At 29.7% G+C, this 15,607-nt stretch overlaps 1 protein-coding gene across 1 annotated transcript in view; it reads right to left on the bottom strand.

Annotated features, from left to right (window-relative positions):
• LOC131852022 (suppressor of lurcher protein 1-like) overlaps positions 1–15,607 on the bottom strand; it is a 79,432-nt gene that overhangs the window by 8,221 nt on the left and 55,604 nt on the right. Inside the window, exons 5-11 of the mRNA XM_059202592.1 lie at positions 5,362–5,591; positions 4,478–4,634; positions 2,891–2,950; positions 2,730–2,818; positions 1,765–1,884; positions 1,031–1,099; positions 98–284 (exon numbers count right to left, since the gene is read on the bottom strand). Coding sequence (XP_059058575.1) covers positions 98–284; positions 1,031–1,099; positions 1,765–1,884; positions 2,730–2,818; positions 2,891–2,950; positions 4,478–4,634; positions 5,362–5,591 — 912 coding nt within the window. The remainder of the gene's footprint in view (positions 1–97; positions 285–1,030; positions 1,100–1,764; positions 1,885–2,729; positions 2,819–2,890; positions 2,951–4,477; positions 4,635–5,361; positions 5,592–15,607) is intronic.

Raw genomic sequence — 15,607 nt, 5'->3', positions numbered from 1 at the left:
ATTATATAAAATAGTAAAGATATACAGCAATGCCCATTGATATACTGATAAACAGATTCACGCTCTAAATATCTAGGGAACCATTCAAGTTACTTACTCGATAATATTCTCAGTCATTCTCTGTAAGCTGAAATCTTCGAACACTAGTCTCACGCGCTCCCTGCCTCGGGCTAGAAAGTCATAGTGACATTGCGTTTTCTGGAGATACGGGGAGGGATACATTGGAGAGGTTAATTTGCCACTCTTACTCTTGTCACTGTTGAACACTTGATGACATGATGATGCTGAAAAGGCGTGATATTAATTATATGATATAACATAATAGGCAATTAAAATATTGCTGATATTTTAACCGTCTTTGTATTAGTGTTTAAAGTTTGTAAATGTATATATGTTAATTTAAAGTTAAATTTACATATATACATTAAAATTAATTGCTATCATTAGTACAGCAACCTAAATTTTAGTTGATAAATCAAATGTAAAAAAGGCAATTTTGTATGTAAATCGCTACATCCAATGACTTTTAATAGGATAAGATTAAGATTCTAATAGGATTAATATTCTTTTACGAAACTGTATTTCTTCTAAAATATTATTTTTGTATGGACCTAATTACTTAATTATATATGTAGTATATTAACTTAATATATTTAATAGACAGCGTTCGTGATGATCAATTATAAAATTGACATTTTTGATTTAATTATAATAGAAATGGACATAGTAGCAATAAGTACAATAGTGAATAATCCATATTTATTTATTTATTAAAGAATTCTGCTGTGTATATTCAAAACCCAATATCAGAAATAGAAAAAAATTTAAATTAGACTAATTGTGAGAAATTAAAGTATTTACGAAATGTATTGAACGTAATGCAAAAATAAGTATTAAACAATCGAATTGAAAACTTTTTTGAAGTCAGTTAAAAACCAATTCCATTTTTAGCAGATGTAATGTTTAATGTTTCTGCTGTATCCATTTTTAATTCCCGAACGGGGGGTAATAAATAAAAAATATAACTTACTTGCAGCACTGACTGCCGGTCCTAAACCGGATATCGATTCTGTCGTACTCGACTTTTTAATATCTGAATCTGTCCAGAAAAAAAATATATTATTAAACAGATATTAATAGGAATTCACAGCACATAAAAGGACTAATAAAACGAATTCATTCATATCTCCTTGTCAGCTCTTATAATTTGAATGTCATTCATACCGTTAAATAGCTTCCATTCCTTTTACAATACTTGAATTTCTTGAGTAAACATTTTCTCGGACATCAAAATTTGATAAATTAATTTATATAATAGATCTCGAACATTGAAATCATCATCATAATTATTTTCCTGCCCTTAACCTTTACTTAGTCAATTGGGGTAGGGTTAATATGTTTTCATTCATATTGGTATATGAGTATATAGTAGATGAAACATATAGGGTTCCTGTTTATGATTTCATTACCGACTGTAACGTAAATTCTTGAAAATGCTTTAGTCAGGAAAAGGTAAATATGAAAGTTCGTGGTGAAAAGAAACTTGGAAATTAATAAAAGAAGCTGGTATGTGGAAGGGTTATTGAGAAATTATGGAACACTACAGTGACATGCGATACTGGCAAAAACTGGTATTGCTTGGGAGCCCGGATTATATACCGGTATACCCTTATTCCAGTAGCTGACGAGTCACTAGAATAGGATATTCCTGGCTGAGTACCAAGACATCTAAAACACAACATTACTACAGTATGCTTACTAAACCTGCGCTAGAGTTATCATCCATATGGAACTGGTAACTTGCTTTGAAACCTTGTCCTGGTATGTTTGAATTTGCCGTAAATTGGACTAAGAGATCCGGGCCGGTCGATAAAATTTCATAACCTGTGAAAATATATAGAAAATGAAACATATGGCACTGAAAATATAGTGTACTGTGTTATGACATCTTAGTTCAAAGGAATAGTAAACTATGGAAGGTACATGATATCGAGATACACGGTACAATTCATCGATTGCCAATTCACATTAAAATCCAGTTATATGAAAAATGAATGAAAATATGAAAAAATCATAAATATAGCTAATTTTAAAAACTCTAAATTTTTTTCAAATATTGATTATATTATTATAGTAATTACCATATTCTATCAAGTGGTTTTTAACTCGGTTACCATATCATTTGTTATCTATACATCTATATATATAAATGAAATAACGTTTGACATATTATTTATTTCTACATATTACTTATTCCTTTTAATAATATATTTTAGTTATTATATTATATTTTTAGGTTTTTAATTTTAGGTTCTTAGACCTATTTTCTTAAAAAATATAGTAATATAATTAGTATAGTATTAGTATTAGTAATATAGTTGTACAATTAAGTTATGTAAATAAATAAATTTGGAGTGTCTGTTTGTAATATTGAAATAACCGTTTTTTATTACATGCATATGAATATAAAAACGATACACACATCAAAATAACATTTTTTACAATTTTTTACGTCTGTCTGTCTGTCTGTTTGTTCCGGCAAATCTATGAAATGTCTAGACCGATTTTGACGTGACTTCTTTTGGCAGATAGTGATGTAATAAGGAGTAACTTAGGCTACTTTTATTTTAGAAAAAATCTCTAATTAACTTTTTGTTAAATTCCACGCGGACGAAGTCGCGAGGACAGCTAGTCAACATATATGAAATCAAATTACATTGTTTTCTTACCTACAATTTCATTACAAATCATTGCAAGTACAGGTGCCGTCGATAATCTTCCATCAAAAACTTTTATTATATCCGCTCGATTGAGACAACTGGAAACAGAGTTCATATGAATATTGAAAAGGCAATATGATATCAGCAAATATGTGTCTATATTATATTACCTTTCATCTCCTTTCTGAAGGAATGACTCTTCGAATACTAATTTGATTCGTTCACGTTGTCTGCAATAATAAAAGTTATATCATATCAATACGAACAATATTTACTAAGAAACCAATTTAGTTTCCACTCGTTTTGAAATACCCATTTTGCATATTTATAGAAAAACTTCATCTTTCGCTCTCTTTGCTGATTATTTTCAACGTCCAAATTCAATTTCTTCTCCAAAGATATTCGCTTTAAATATTTTGAAATCTTTCTCACCAGTTATGGTTGGAAAGTTTTTAAAACAAGATGATGGATACATAGTTGAGAGAGCTGATACTGAAAGATCATAACGACTGACTTATCTGTTTATATTTAAAAACTAACTTCGTGAAAAGAAATATTTAATATTTATTTAAAGTGTAGTCTTACAGCGAATTAATTATTTACTATATATGATATTACTATAGTATCACTGAAGTATTGAATTTTATATGCAAATCATGTCAGAAAAAGTAAAATTATAATATAAATTAAAAGTTTTAGCTCACTATAGAAAGACATAATTAAACATTGGTTTAAATAGAATTAAACCTAAAGGACAATTTAAAAAGTTAAATAATCATGTCGAATTTTCTTAACCATATTTTGCAAATCGACAAATATACAGAGACAGCTTTCCGAATGAGCGGTAGATTAAAAAAATGTAATGACTATTCAATAGTGCTTCAATGTAAGTTTATTTGAATAAATGATTTTCTATTCTATTCTATTCTATAGCACGTCGTCACTTTTCAGTACGAAAGTTAAAATCAAATGTTTTGCAAGATAACAGAATTTTGAGTTTAAAATTTTATACTTTGTAATAACAGTAATAATAAAAATTCCATATGCAATTTGCACTCAAACCGTTACACGGGAGTATGGTTCATTCAATGTCATAAAAATACCAAAATCTGTTGTGTCCACAATTTTAAAAATATCGTTTCATTAAATATCTAACATTTGCCATGTTTCTGTATATTTCCTGAGGGCTTTTATTATTTTTACATCAAAATATAGTACTAATGACGTGACTTTTTAATTTATCAAATGTCATATATTGTTTCATAATAGGCTCTTAATAAAATCGTATCCAAAAAAATTATAAGAAATTTATGAAGTTTTTTTCAATATTTACATTAAATGACAATATTAAATTTTTATGTATTTATTTTATTTCGAATAAAGGTTCCTTAGTTATATATAAACCGTTATATGTTTTGTTAAAAATGAAATCCTGTATTGCAAATTATTTTACCTAAGTAAAATATTTACCTAAATAAGGGATAAAGGGTGATGATGAAGCACCTGCATCTATTTCTGCTACTAACTAGCTTGTATTTTAAGCAGTGAATCGATTGGCTGAGATATGGCAGTGAACTTACAGGATACGGTGGCATGATACCTCAGTCCTCAGATATCACATCATATTGATACACATGTTACCACATGTTATGATGTGAATACTACGGTTACTATATACTATCAGAGCCACTATATAAACACACACATAGCTTTATAAGTTGTCCATAGTTATTCCAGATACATAAAAAAAGTATTACCTTGCACTAAAATGATAAGTACATCTAATATTGCTAGGATAGCTCGAAGGGTATCGAGGACTATATAATCGACCATGAGCTGGTCTGTTTGGTTGTGAATTGAAGACGAAATCGCACCATGTATCTGGTACTTTTACGCCATCTGTTTCGAAATTACCTGCAAAAAAAAAATTACACAAATTTAAAAACAAGCATATTTTACATTAATAGGTATAAATTACTAGGTGTATATATCGGGTCTACCCGCGTCTACTTTAGTAAAAATCTGTATTCAAGTCTATCCTATGTCAATACATTGAGCCAATTGAATGATCATTCCATGTAACAAATGTCATTCGAAATTGTCCCGTCGTTTTTTCATGATTGAATAACAAATATCCAAGCATATTATATTAGTTATTTCGGTTGTAGACATGCTCTTGAAAAAACCTTAGCATATATTTTTACTACAATGTAAAAATTAATGCTAAGACAAGTAATAAAATCAGCGTCTAAATAATTATTTTGTTACAGGACATATTTATTCTTGTCATTTTAATTGCCTCTTGGTCTTTTAACTAAATAAAATGTATTACAAGTAAACATGACGAAGTTACCCTTAAGGGTCGATATCCCTTCGTTAATGAAGGGACATTTTGATATTAGACTTTGCAACATTGTTAATTGACTGTTTTTAATTACAGATATTATTTTAGTAAAAAAACATTGACATACATTACGACTTTAATAGTAACAACATTAGTATCGTACCACCTTGCTAGTAATTCCTATCAATAGTAAGTGAATCATCATAATCAGATTGAATAATCGAGTAATGGTGACAATTATCGATTCTTTAAAAAAACTACTTAACATAGGTATTTATAATAAATAAATGTACTTACGCCTGTCTATAAATCTATAGGTCCCTACAAATCCAGTGGCATTGGATGCACTTGGTCCAGTATGCAGCTCCAAAACTAGTAATGGTCCATGCGAGTACAAAGCTGGCGGTGCTTCGAGTCTGCTACCACAGAGTGCCCTAGACCAGGCGGAATACTCATTCACGCCAGGTGGTCCAGGTCCATGTGTTCCACCTTCGGAGTATACTTTCAGATAATCGCCTCGTATACAACTGTAACAAGGAAATGTCATACTTATTAAATAGCTGCTGATCCCGGTCTCGCATATGATTGCAATGAGTACGACAAACTGAACAACTGAAGGTAAAAATAATTTATATCTGTGAAAACTCAAAAATTTGCAAACATATAGCGTAAATCCCTCATGTCGTGCATCAACTTTCTATTATATAACTGCTGGAACAAACAAGCCGTACGTTCATGGACTAACCGTTAATTCATTTCTCAATAACTTTCTAATTGCACTGCCCTATCTTATTATTCGACACAATAGTAGGTTACAGAGGCAACCTGAAGATAGAAGTGCTCACAGTGATGAACTTGTAGAAATTTTTTATCTGATTACTTATAAATATCTGCATTCATTGATCTTAAGTTTAATGAAAATATACTTAAGCAAGCAATAAAAGTAAAAATACTTGTAAACCAAATATATAGTATAATTCTTACTTATATCATATTTTTTAAGCTTTTTTATTTTAGGTTCTTAGTTGTACAATTAGGTTATCTAAATAAATTGACTGTTGCCTTTTCACGACTAAACGTCTGCTTGGATTTCAATGAAATTTTAGATAGACAGGCAAGTTCTTTATTCACTAATTATACTACAGAAAATATATGTATAGAAATAAGGAGATGGTGGTAGCTTTATGGGCCGCAAAGATGAATAAGCAAACATACTTTTAGGTGTAGTTAAATCTAATCATAAATACACGTTAGATCCTTCGTTGTGTTATAATTGTAAACAGTCAATCTTTTATCTTGAGAAAAGCAAAATTGCGTGAATTAGCTAGTATTATCTCTTGTAATATATAAATATAGACATGTATTGTACTTATTCAAATGATGAATGTGCTCATGAATATCGTATAAATATGAATGAATATGTCGAATTCTATAGATCTTGCAGGCTGTAATTTGAAGTTTAATACTCACCGATTCGAGACCTCGTTGATGTCTGGTTCTAGGTTATTTCTCGGGGTTAGTTAACTCAATTTGATATTATTACCAAGTTAGTTTTGGAAGTAGTGAATAGGCAATAAACTTCTGGGTAAATTATATAGCTGTGTAATTATCTGAATAGTTAAACGTCCTTTAAGTATAATGGACTTATGTAGAAGTTTATCGAAGTCCCTATAGTTGAATAAAGTATGAAGTTGAATAAAAAATGAATAAAAAGAATCTGATATTTGTAATATATCTTATCAGCTTCTTTTTACAAAAAATCATAATATTTAATACAGTAAACACTATCTATAATAAAAGTAAAACCTCAAAATAAATAAACACATTCATTCGGGGACACTATTATACTTATAACTTCATATATTTCTACATCTTTTTTAAGTAATTTATTAGATACTACGTTTTGAAATATTAGGAAAAGTTGTTATTTCATTTCGTCTTGCTAAGAGTTCTTCAACGTTTACAAAGAATAATTTAAATGAAATATTCTGTAACAAAGTATTACACAAAAAATGACAATCTTTCTTAATTTATATATTTATAGAACAAAGGCTTAAAGAACGTAGAGGAAACGAAAGAGAAGTACATATGTATTTGAAGTTTTGACGTTCCAGTGTTAATGAATATCTTATTGGATATGTATGAGGCTTCATTTTGTTTTAATTATGATTTAGTTTGATTTAATATAGAATTATTTTTAAATTTTCACATTTAGCATATACTGTGAACATTATCGATATGGTTTTTTCTTTATACTACAATTATGGCCAACAAGCATACGGTCCATCTGATGGTAAACGGTTACCGTAGCCTATGGACGGAGAATATCCAGAGAAAAATACCTTTATTTACTCTAAAATTATTCGTATTAAGACCCCGATTAACAATATTAATAATGATTTCGTGATTACTGACATAATTATGCTTTACAATTAAAAAAATATTCTACTGTTTGTTCTTCCGAGGTACGTGTAGTAGTATGTCCAAATGTATTAAATTATTAGCTGTGTATTTATTAAATAAAACTATAATGACTTAACATAATTTAATTAAACAAAACAAAATACAACTATATCTTTTTTATATATTAGTATAGTGGAATTTTTACTATTATATTTTCATTAAGTCGGTACTATTTAACGGATTAGTTCATTATAAGTTTTTTATAGATATAAGATAGAATAGAATCTGCAAAGTATTTTAATTGCTAATTTACAAAATTTATATGTAGAAAATGCTATAGTAAAATTATAGAATATAGGTAACGGCACGACATTCATTATATGCCGGATATATTTCACGGAAAGGTCAACTGATAGATCACAAAACCGGAGATAGCGTTTCTATCAGTTTTTGTAATCTATAGTAATCTATCCCGAGGAATATAACATAGCAAGTACCTACCCTTGTACTCGCAATTTCGAGTTAGTGTGAGTTTTTTTTGCCCTTCTGTTTGAGATCCACGACAATTTGTTCGGGTTAAATTATTTCCTTTTGACAAAAATGCAATAGCATATACTGGTGATTATATTCTCCTGGATTGAATTTCTGCTCATTTGAAATGTAAAAGACCTGACTTTCTTATCAGTTCTTTTTGGCTCGAAAGCACTCCGAACTGATGGTAAATATGAAATATCATAAAAGTCTGTAATAGACCTACATTAATAAAGATATTTTGTTTTTATTATATGTACTAAGATGTCTTGTCTCAGTGGCCAGACTAAGTTTTCACACCATAGACTAACTACAGTTCCAATGTCAGTATAACCAAATAAAATATTTATAACTTTAATAATTAAATACAATGACGTGAAAGGTTTTTGTACATTTTTAAATGTTTTCTAGGACATTAAGTTTTATTATAAAATGTATCGATATAACTTAATTAACTACCAACAAAATAAATCTAAGTGTTAGCTACCATGTTTCAAATAAATTTAGCTTAGTTTTGTAGATTGAGACAACGGTTGTCAAGATTTTAAATGGGCCCTTTAGCAGAATTGAGCAACGCGAACGAGCTTCTTCAATTAATTAACAACGAAACACCGCAGATGGAGAGGAAAATGAGTGGGTACAGATAAATTATACACATTTAACGGAATGCGATACACCATAAACTAGTAGTAGGATAGAAATACTATTGTCGGAAATTTATACCTCGTTTAGATTAAATTTCTGAAGCTCCACAGTAGTTATAACAAGTTAATAATTTATATTTTGAGGTTTGTTGTTGGCCAGAATGAAAATTTAATTACAAGTAGTTCAGTAGTACTTCGACGTAAATTAAAAGCAAAAAGTAGTTTGTTATTAATATAATATACTGTTTGCTTATTCGATTAATTGTGGACATCTAAAAATAGTTTAGGAACAAAACATTTATTTTCATGTCTTAGTGTTTGAGTAGCCGACGAATATCCTTTTTTATCTTTAATAACTTATATATGCGTAGAAAGAGATAATAATAATGATAATATCAAGTATTTGACTTATAATTACAATTGTTCTATTGTCCAAATAGATATATAAAATATAATAGTAACAAATCTTAGAATTTAAATAGCTGTTTTCAAAGGTGTTTCGGATGCCCTCATCCAAAAGATATTATCTGCTCCCACATTATCTACATATAAAACTCTTAAGTATACTGTGTGGATGACGCACGTAAAAAATATTTCCTTTGGTTACGGTACATCCATATGAGTAAAACGCTTCGCTCCACAAGTTCTCGACGTTTAATGGACATTACATACTATTTTAAATGAATAATCTAGTGCAAAGAAAGAGGAGAATGTAAGTATATGCCACATATCAGTGTTACAATAAATATGTAATTCGACAATAATATACTCTGTACAAACAAGGTTTGCGTTAACCAGAGTTGGGGAACAACATCAAATTACGTACGATAGGTGGCACAGAACGCAATGCGGGCGGGCAAGTTAAAGTTAATTAGAAAACAACATAGGTAGGTACGTGACCGTAAAACAACATAAAAGTCATGTACAACAGAACGTGTGTGGAGGGACGTTTAATCTCATAACATGACCGACGTAAATTAGTTTCTTTTTGTTGACTATTTCAATTTTAGAATTAATTACATGTCGAGTCATATTCCCATAGATATAGTATTTTTTTATGAATTATGCTCCTGTCCTGTCTTGGTATTCACTAGAATATGATTGGATGAGAATGCAGCCAGTCTGTTTAGACTCAGCCTAACTATAGCGGTAAATTTATCATAAATTTTCAGAACCATCTCTGTAAAAGTCGTCTTAATGTGGTAATTATTCGTAACAATCTGTCGACTTAATCAAGTATTTAATATTCGATGTGTTTAGATTCAACCTAGCAATCTGTGGGTATTTAGATATCAGATCTAGGCGTACGTAATTTGCTATTGATTTAGTAAGTTAGCTGTAATGAAATTATAGACATTCGACGTCTAAAGCAGTTACGATATCTTTGTGTAGATTGACTTGTATTAGTACCCACAAAGGTGATCTTCTAAAATTGATTATAGTATAACATAACATGATTAGAATATTTATTATATCAGCTATTTATTATTGTATTTTAATTAGTAAAACATATATGTTGGTTATGCAAAAAGCAAGTTACCGCACCCAAATACATTTTCACTGATGGAAAAGGTCATTAATAATTGTGCCTTATCTTCTTAGCTTCGTATGAAAGAAATAAAAGTGTAATTATATTTTATAGTAATATTGATAACATTGTAGATAATAATTATTATTCTAGACTCTAGACGACTAGAGAAGTTTACGTCCGTCTTTGTGTTCTTTTATTACGGTACATTCAGCCGTTTAGTTCTTAAAAGGTAACAAACAGACATGTTCCTTTTTACAGTATTACTATTGATAAAAAATACTTAATAGATCTGAGCACTTAACTACTTACATTCGTATGTTGCGGATAAATATGTAGTTATTTCCTACGTACCCTATCTCGATTGGAGTACGGAGATTTATGTCAATGTAATGTTAATCATATTCATAACTTATCAGTCGTTTATCCTATTATAACGTTCTATATTCCTAAATAACCTTGCATAATTGTGAAGATTCATCAAAACCTATTTGTAATACATAATTTCTTCTTATATTAAATACAATACGATATAATTAGTTATAATTAATTTTTCCAGAAATATTACATTCATTTTTATCAATTTCTTTCAAATATCATAATTAATTTATCACATTAAATATCATTAATGATAATTATGTAAACCATCAAACAGTAATGAAGAAACGAAATTATTTATAAATCCTGATAATCTGTTAACTGTCTGCTCTTGGGTTTTGGTCATCCAATCCAAGCACTTAACTTTTTACAGCGGTAGCTTAGCAAAGTAATAACATAAACTTGAGGGTAGTAAAGACACTTCGAACAAATAATTATTCTTTACGAGAGGAAATTTCTGAATACTCCCGCGGGTGGAAGTGCGAGTCATAATCTGGCTAGATGGTGATTGTCGGCTTATGTGCGTAAGTGTGACATAGGGTCGTGTGGAATGGATGAAAATATACCACACGATATGTTACACATGTTAATATACCACATATATATAAATAGTTAACCTAAATTTTAGATTCAAGTAAGGTACAGATTTACATTTTTGTATATAACGAGGACAAAAGTAATTTTAGATAAAATGTAATTATGGAATAAATCGAAAGAAAAGCAGATAAAAGAATCATATAAACACAATATTATGTAAAGTAATAGAAAATAAAAAATAATATATATATATATATAAATAGTTAGGTGTACGTCGTCTAATATTCCATGTTCCTAGTTGCTAATATGGTTCACTACGAGTACAAATACTGTTTAGAATGGCAAATAATATATACCTATTAAACATTTTTATCATTTTCCTTATTAATATGGTATAAAATACTCTCAACTACACACACTATTCTTTGATTTCACTTGTTCAAACAACTTCACTACTGCCAATTTGATTGTACCTGGTAATTAATAATACTTTAAACCTAAAATACCTAGGTATTATATTTTAGGTTTAAGGGTTTAGAATAACAGTAATAGTTACAGAATCGAAACAATAGATGCTGTGGATACAAAGAATTATTCAGATTAATACTCATTTAACTTGTGTTTTGATATTTTATTTCCAAAATAAAGTTTTATATATGTTTGGGTAACTAACTAGTAAGCTAACCACTAGTTCATTTTGTCAAACCCTGTATTCTCTCAGTAACTCCCTCAGTTTATATGAATTGTTATACAAAAGCTTACCTACACAAATATAATGTTATTTCTGAGATCCACAATCTTCATAAAGACAGTCTAGTAGCTTTCATTATATTATGATTTATTTTCTTACATACTTTGTCTCGACATAGCGTCTCTTATCTTGCGTATAATGGTTAGCCAACGTACATATCTCTGTGTCCCGGGAATTAACGAGTTGCGTTGATGCGTTTTCCAGAAAGTAGCACAGGGCAACATCGTCCTCTAACTTAATTAATGAGTCCTATAAGCTATATCCGAGTCGTGATATTTGTAAAGACCCCCCGACAATATTAATATCGACAAAGAATTGGCAGGGGGAGCAAATTTGGTGTGTTTGTTATCTTTGCTTTTATCCTAAGATAAAATGACTGTTTAATTAAATTGTATGACCTGTTCTGTCATGTGCTTATATTTATTATCTATATTGAAATATAGTTAAGTATGTAATACTGATAGTCAGCTATACATCCATAGCAGAAATGTTAAGACAAAAATGTTTATGTACAGAACTTTATCCGGATTTTCATCACTGTACAAAGTAGTTAGCGTTACATTATAGTAAATAGATAAGTGATTCCTAGTTCAGCGTCTGTCGTTTTTGTTACGGTAGGATACTGACGTTGGATGAACATAATTTCATTTTCCTGTATTCCAATAAGATAGCGATGCGCGTAAGAAGCAGGAACAAGTCATGTTTTAATTTTGTGTAACATTTATCCATAGAGATTCTTTTGAACTTAATCCTTTGGCTAGTTATCGTATCTACTTATTCTACTAAAAATACGCAGAACCTACTTTAATGATATTAATCCTCTTATATCTGTTTACAAATAAAGATTAGGTTGATAATAATAATCCACCGCTTTACTTCCGATGGTAGCGGATTCGATTCCTCACACTGTGAAAAGATTTTTGTTCATTAGTATAAGTGTCTGTATCAATCTGGGTGTTTTCTATGTATATTATTTATGTACTTACAAAAAAATATTTAAGTATTTATATCAGTTGTCTAATACCCATAATACTTGTTAACGCTATGTTAATTATTCAGGGTTATTTATTATTATTATTACATAATTTGGTTGACGACGCGCTCGTAACATCCCTAGTATTTCAGGCGTCCATAGGCTACGGTAACCGTTTAACGACAGATGGGCCCTATGGTTATTTGCCACCATCGTAGTTTACAAAAAATAATTCAATAAGATATGATATACTTATTAATTATCGTAAATGAATTCCAATATCGTACAATAGATTTATGTATTACACACAAACATTGCAAAGTTTCGACATAGAAACAATTCCAGAGAGAAATAGGAAAACTGAAGCAGATACACAACACAGATATCGTGGCAACACTGGGGACAATAAAAATAGTAGTATCCGAAATCCTGCGAATTCCAGAATCCATGACTATAATTTGTCGAAACGAGTTTGTAGCGACACCTACCTACTGGGAAAAGAGAGCTATTTTTAACCTAAAAACTGGATGCTTTCTATTTTGCTTCCTATGAAAATAGAATTTTATCAGCATTTTTATTTCTGCATGAATTAACTTTAATGATTCTTTGATTTTCTTTTAAATAATGCAGGACAATAAACTATGTCTGCACATTTTTTTTTTATATATAAACTTATTGAGAACCTTTTTGAAGATAGACGGTGATTCTTTGTATAAATATAATGACACTGCCATCTAGTACTACGCTAAGCAGAACTTGTGTTATGGGTATATTGGACAAATGTTAGAAATATATAAATACATTTTTTGATAAATACATACATAATATATAAGGAAAATACCACTACCACCACAACTGTACTTATCAATACAAATGTTTGTATCGTTCAAAGCATCGAACCTGCGATCATACGAAATAAAACATTGTGTTCAACCTCTTGACCACCAAGGCCTTTCTCTTATGCAAGTAGTGTTTCTCATTGAAGTTTATTTTCTTAGAGTATATGAAACTCTTTCACATATTTTTTGTCAATCCAGTCATTTTCATACCATATTCATGAGCACAATATTGAAGGAAGATCCATTTTTTACCTCTCATAGAGTATTCACTTATATAACTTCTGTTATTTACTTTACAGTTACTAAGACCACAGATAACATAATATTACATACTAAGACTGAAAATAAAAATATCTTTATTTAATCTATAAATATGTAAATGAGTACTTGTATTAAATAAGTAGTTATCTTGTTGTTTTGAGATAAATTTAGTCAAATGGATGATTTACTATTTATTGATATTTTACTAGCAATCTAAAAATATAGAAGAAATTTTTCTTATATTTTTTTGAGGATAATTTATCAATAACTTTCACGTTTCATTCTCCACTCAACTCATTACACCCTTTTCAAAGTTCTGTTCGAATTTCCCATCAATTTTTCCCAAAAGTTTAATAATATTACTCCAGAAGGTTTCGTAACTCTGTAGAATGTAATACAGCCTCTGACCAAGCCTTTGTTGCTAGTGTCCGTAGCGTTCTGGGTTTCCGTTTTCAAGAGAGAAGATAAAAGGCGACCGCTATCTGTTCGATGCTATTAACTTAGCTTGTAATAGTGAATGTGGGGTATGCGTGTCTTCGATGAGTGATTTATTTCTTTTAAGTTCACAGCTGCTACCTACACTTTTGTGCCTAGTTCATGTCTATGCAGATATCTTATCTTACCTATCAGTATTTTAACTCAAAATGAAATTAAATTAACATTCAAAAAGTTGCAGAAATTAAATAGTAATAAACATGAAATATCTGATGTCGCGAAATAAAAGGGAAATAGCTTAAGGATTACAAATTAATCAGACTTAATTAAAAAACTATATAAAGGCTTTAAACATATATAGACTACATATTGATTTGCTATATTTAAAAATACTTAATACCAATTCAACGTCAAATATTATTTATTCACACAAAATACTTTCTACTACTATATACAATAACAATGAAATTATTTTATTGTTGTATTATTATTATTATAGAGGGAAAAAATCAGACAGTTATCAGATAGAATGTGGCTTGTGTCACCCGTGAATATGGCAAGACGAGGTTTACAAGAGCATTATCAGTTTTTAAATAATAATATGCATATACGTCTTTTATTAAGAACTCCATGTTGACGACGACGGCCTTGGTGTTTTAGTGGTTTAGCACACCGCTTTACTTCAGATGGTCGCCGGTCCGATTCCGCGCACAATATAAACATTTTTATTAATGAGTATGATTGTTTCTATGAGCCTGGGTATTTTCTATCTATATTATGTATGTATTTACAAAAAAAAAGACCTATGTATTTATATCAGTTGTCTAGTACCCATAACATAAGCTCTGCTTAAGTTGGGACTACGTGAATTGTCCAAGAATCTTACTATTATTATTATATATAATACTAGCTGTCCCAGCAAACGTTGTTTTGCCTTAAAATAAACAAAAAATTCAGGGGTGGACTACCCCTAACATTTAGGAGGTTAAAACATAGATGTTGGCCGATTTTCAGACAATACGCTCACAAAATTTCATGAGAATCGGTCAAGCCGTTTCGGAGGAGAATTTTATATATAAGATTAAATATATGTGTATCGCAGTCCTGATACAAACACTATATTACCACAAAAATTACAAATTCAGAAAAATCTACTTTAAAGTAGAGTTCCAAAAAATTGAAATTTTGAGTTACTTTGTTTTTTATATAACAAACACCGAAACTCTTTATACAAATTAATAGATGAATGTACCAGATAATATT

Source organism: Achroia grisella, unplaced genomic scaffold (genome assembly GCF_030625045.1).
Source record: "Achroia grisella isolate CSIRO2021 unplaced genomic scaffold, CSIRO_AGI_Agris_v1 utg821, whole genome shotgun sequence".
NCBI lineage: Eukaryota > Metazoa > Arthropoda > Insecta > Lepidoptera > Pyralidae > Achroia > Achroia grisella.
The sequence above is the reverse complement of the archived record's forward strand: the minus strand, read 5'-3'. Positions and strand labels throughout refer to the sequence as shown.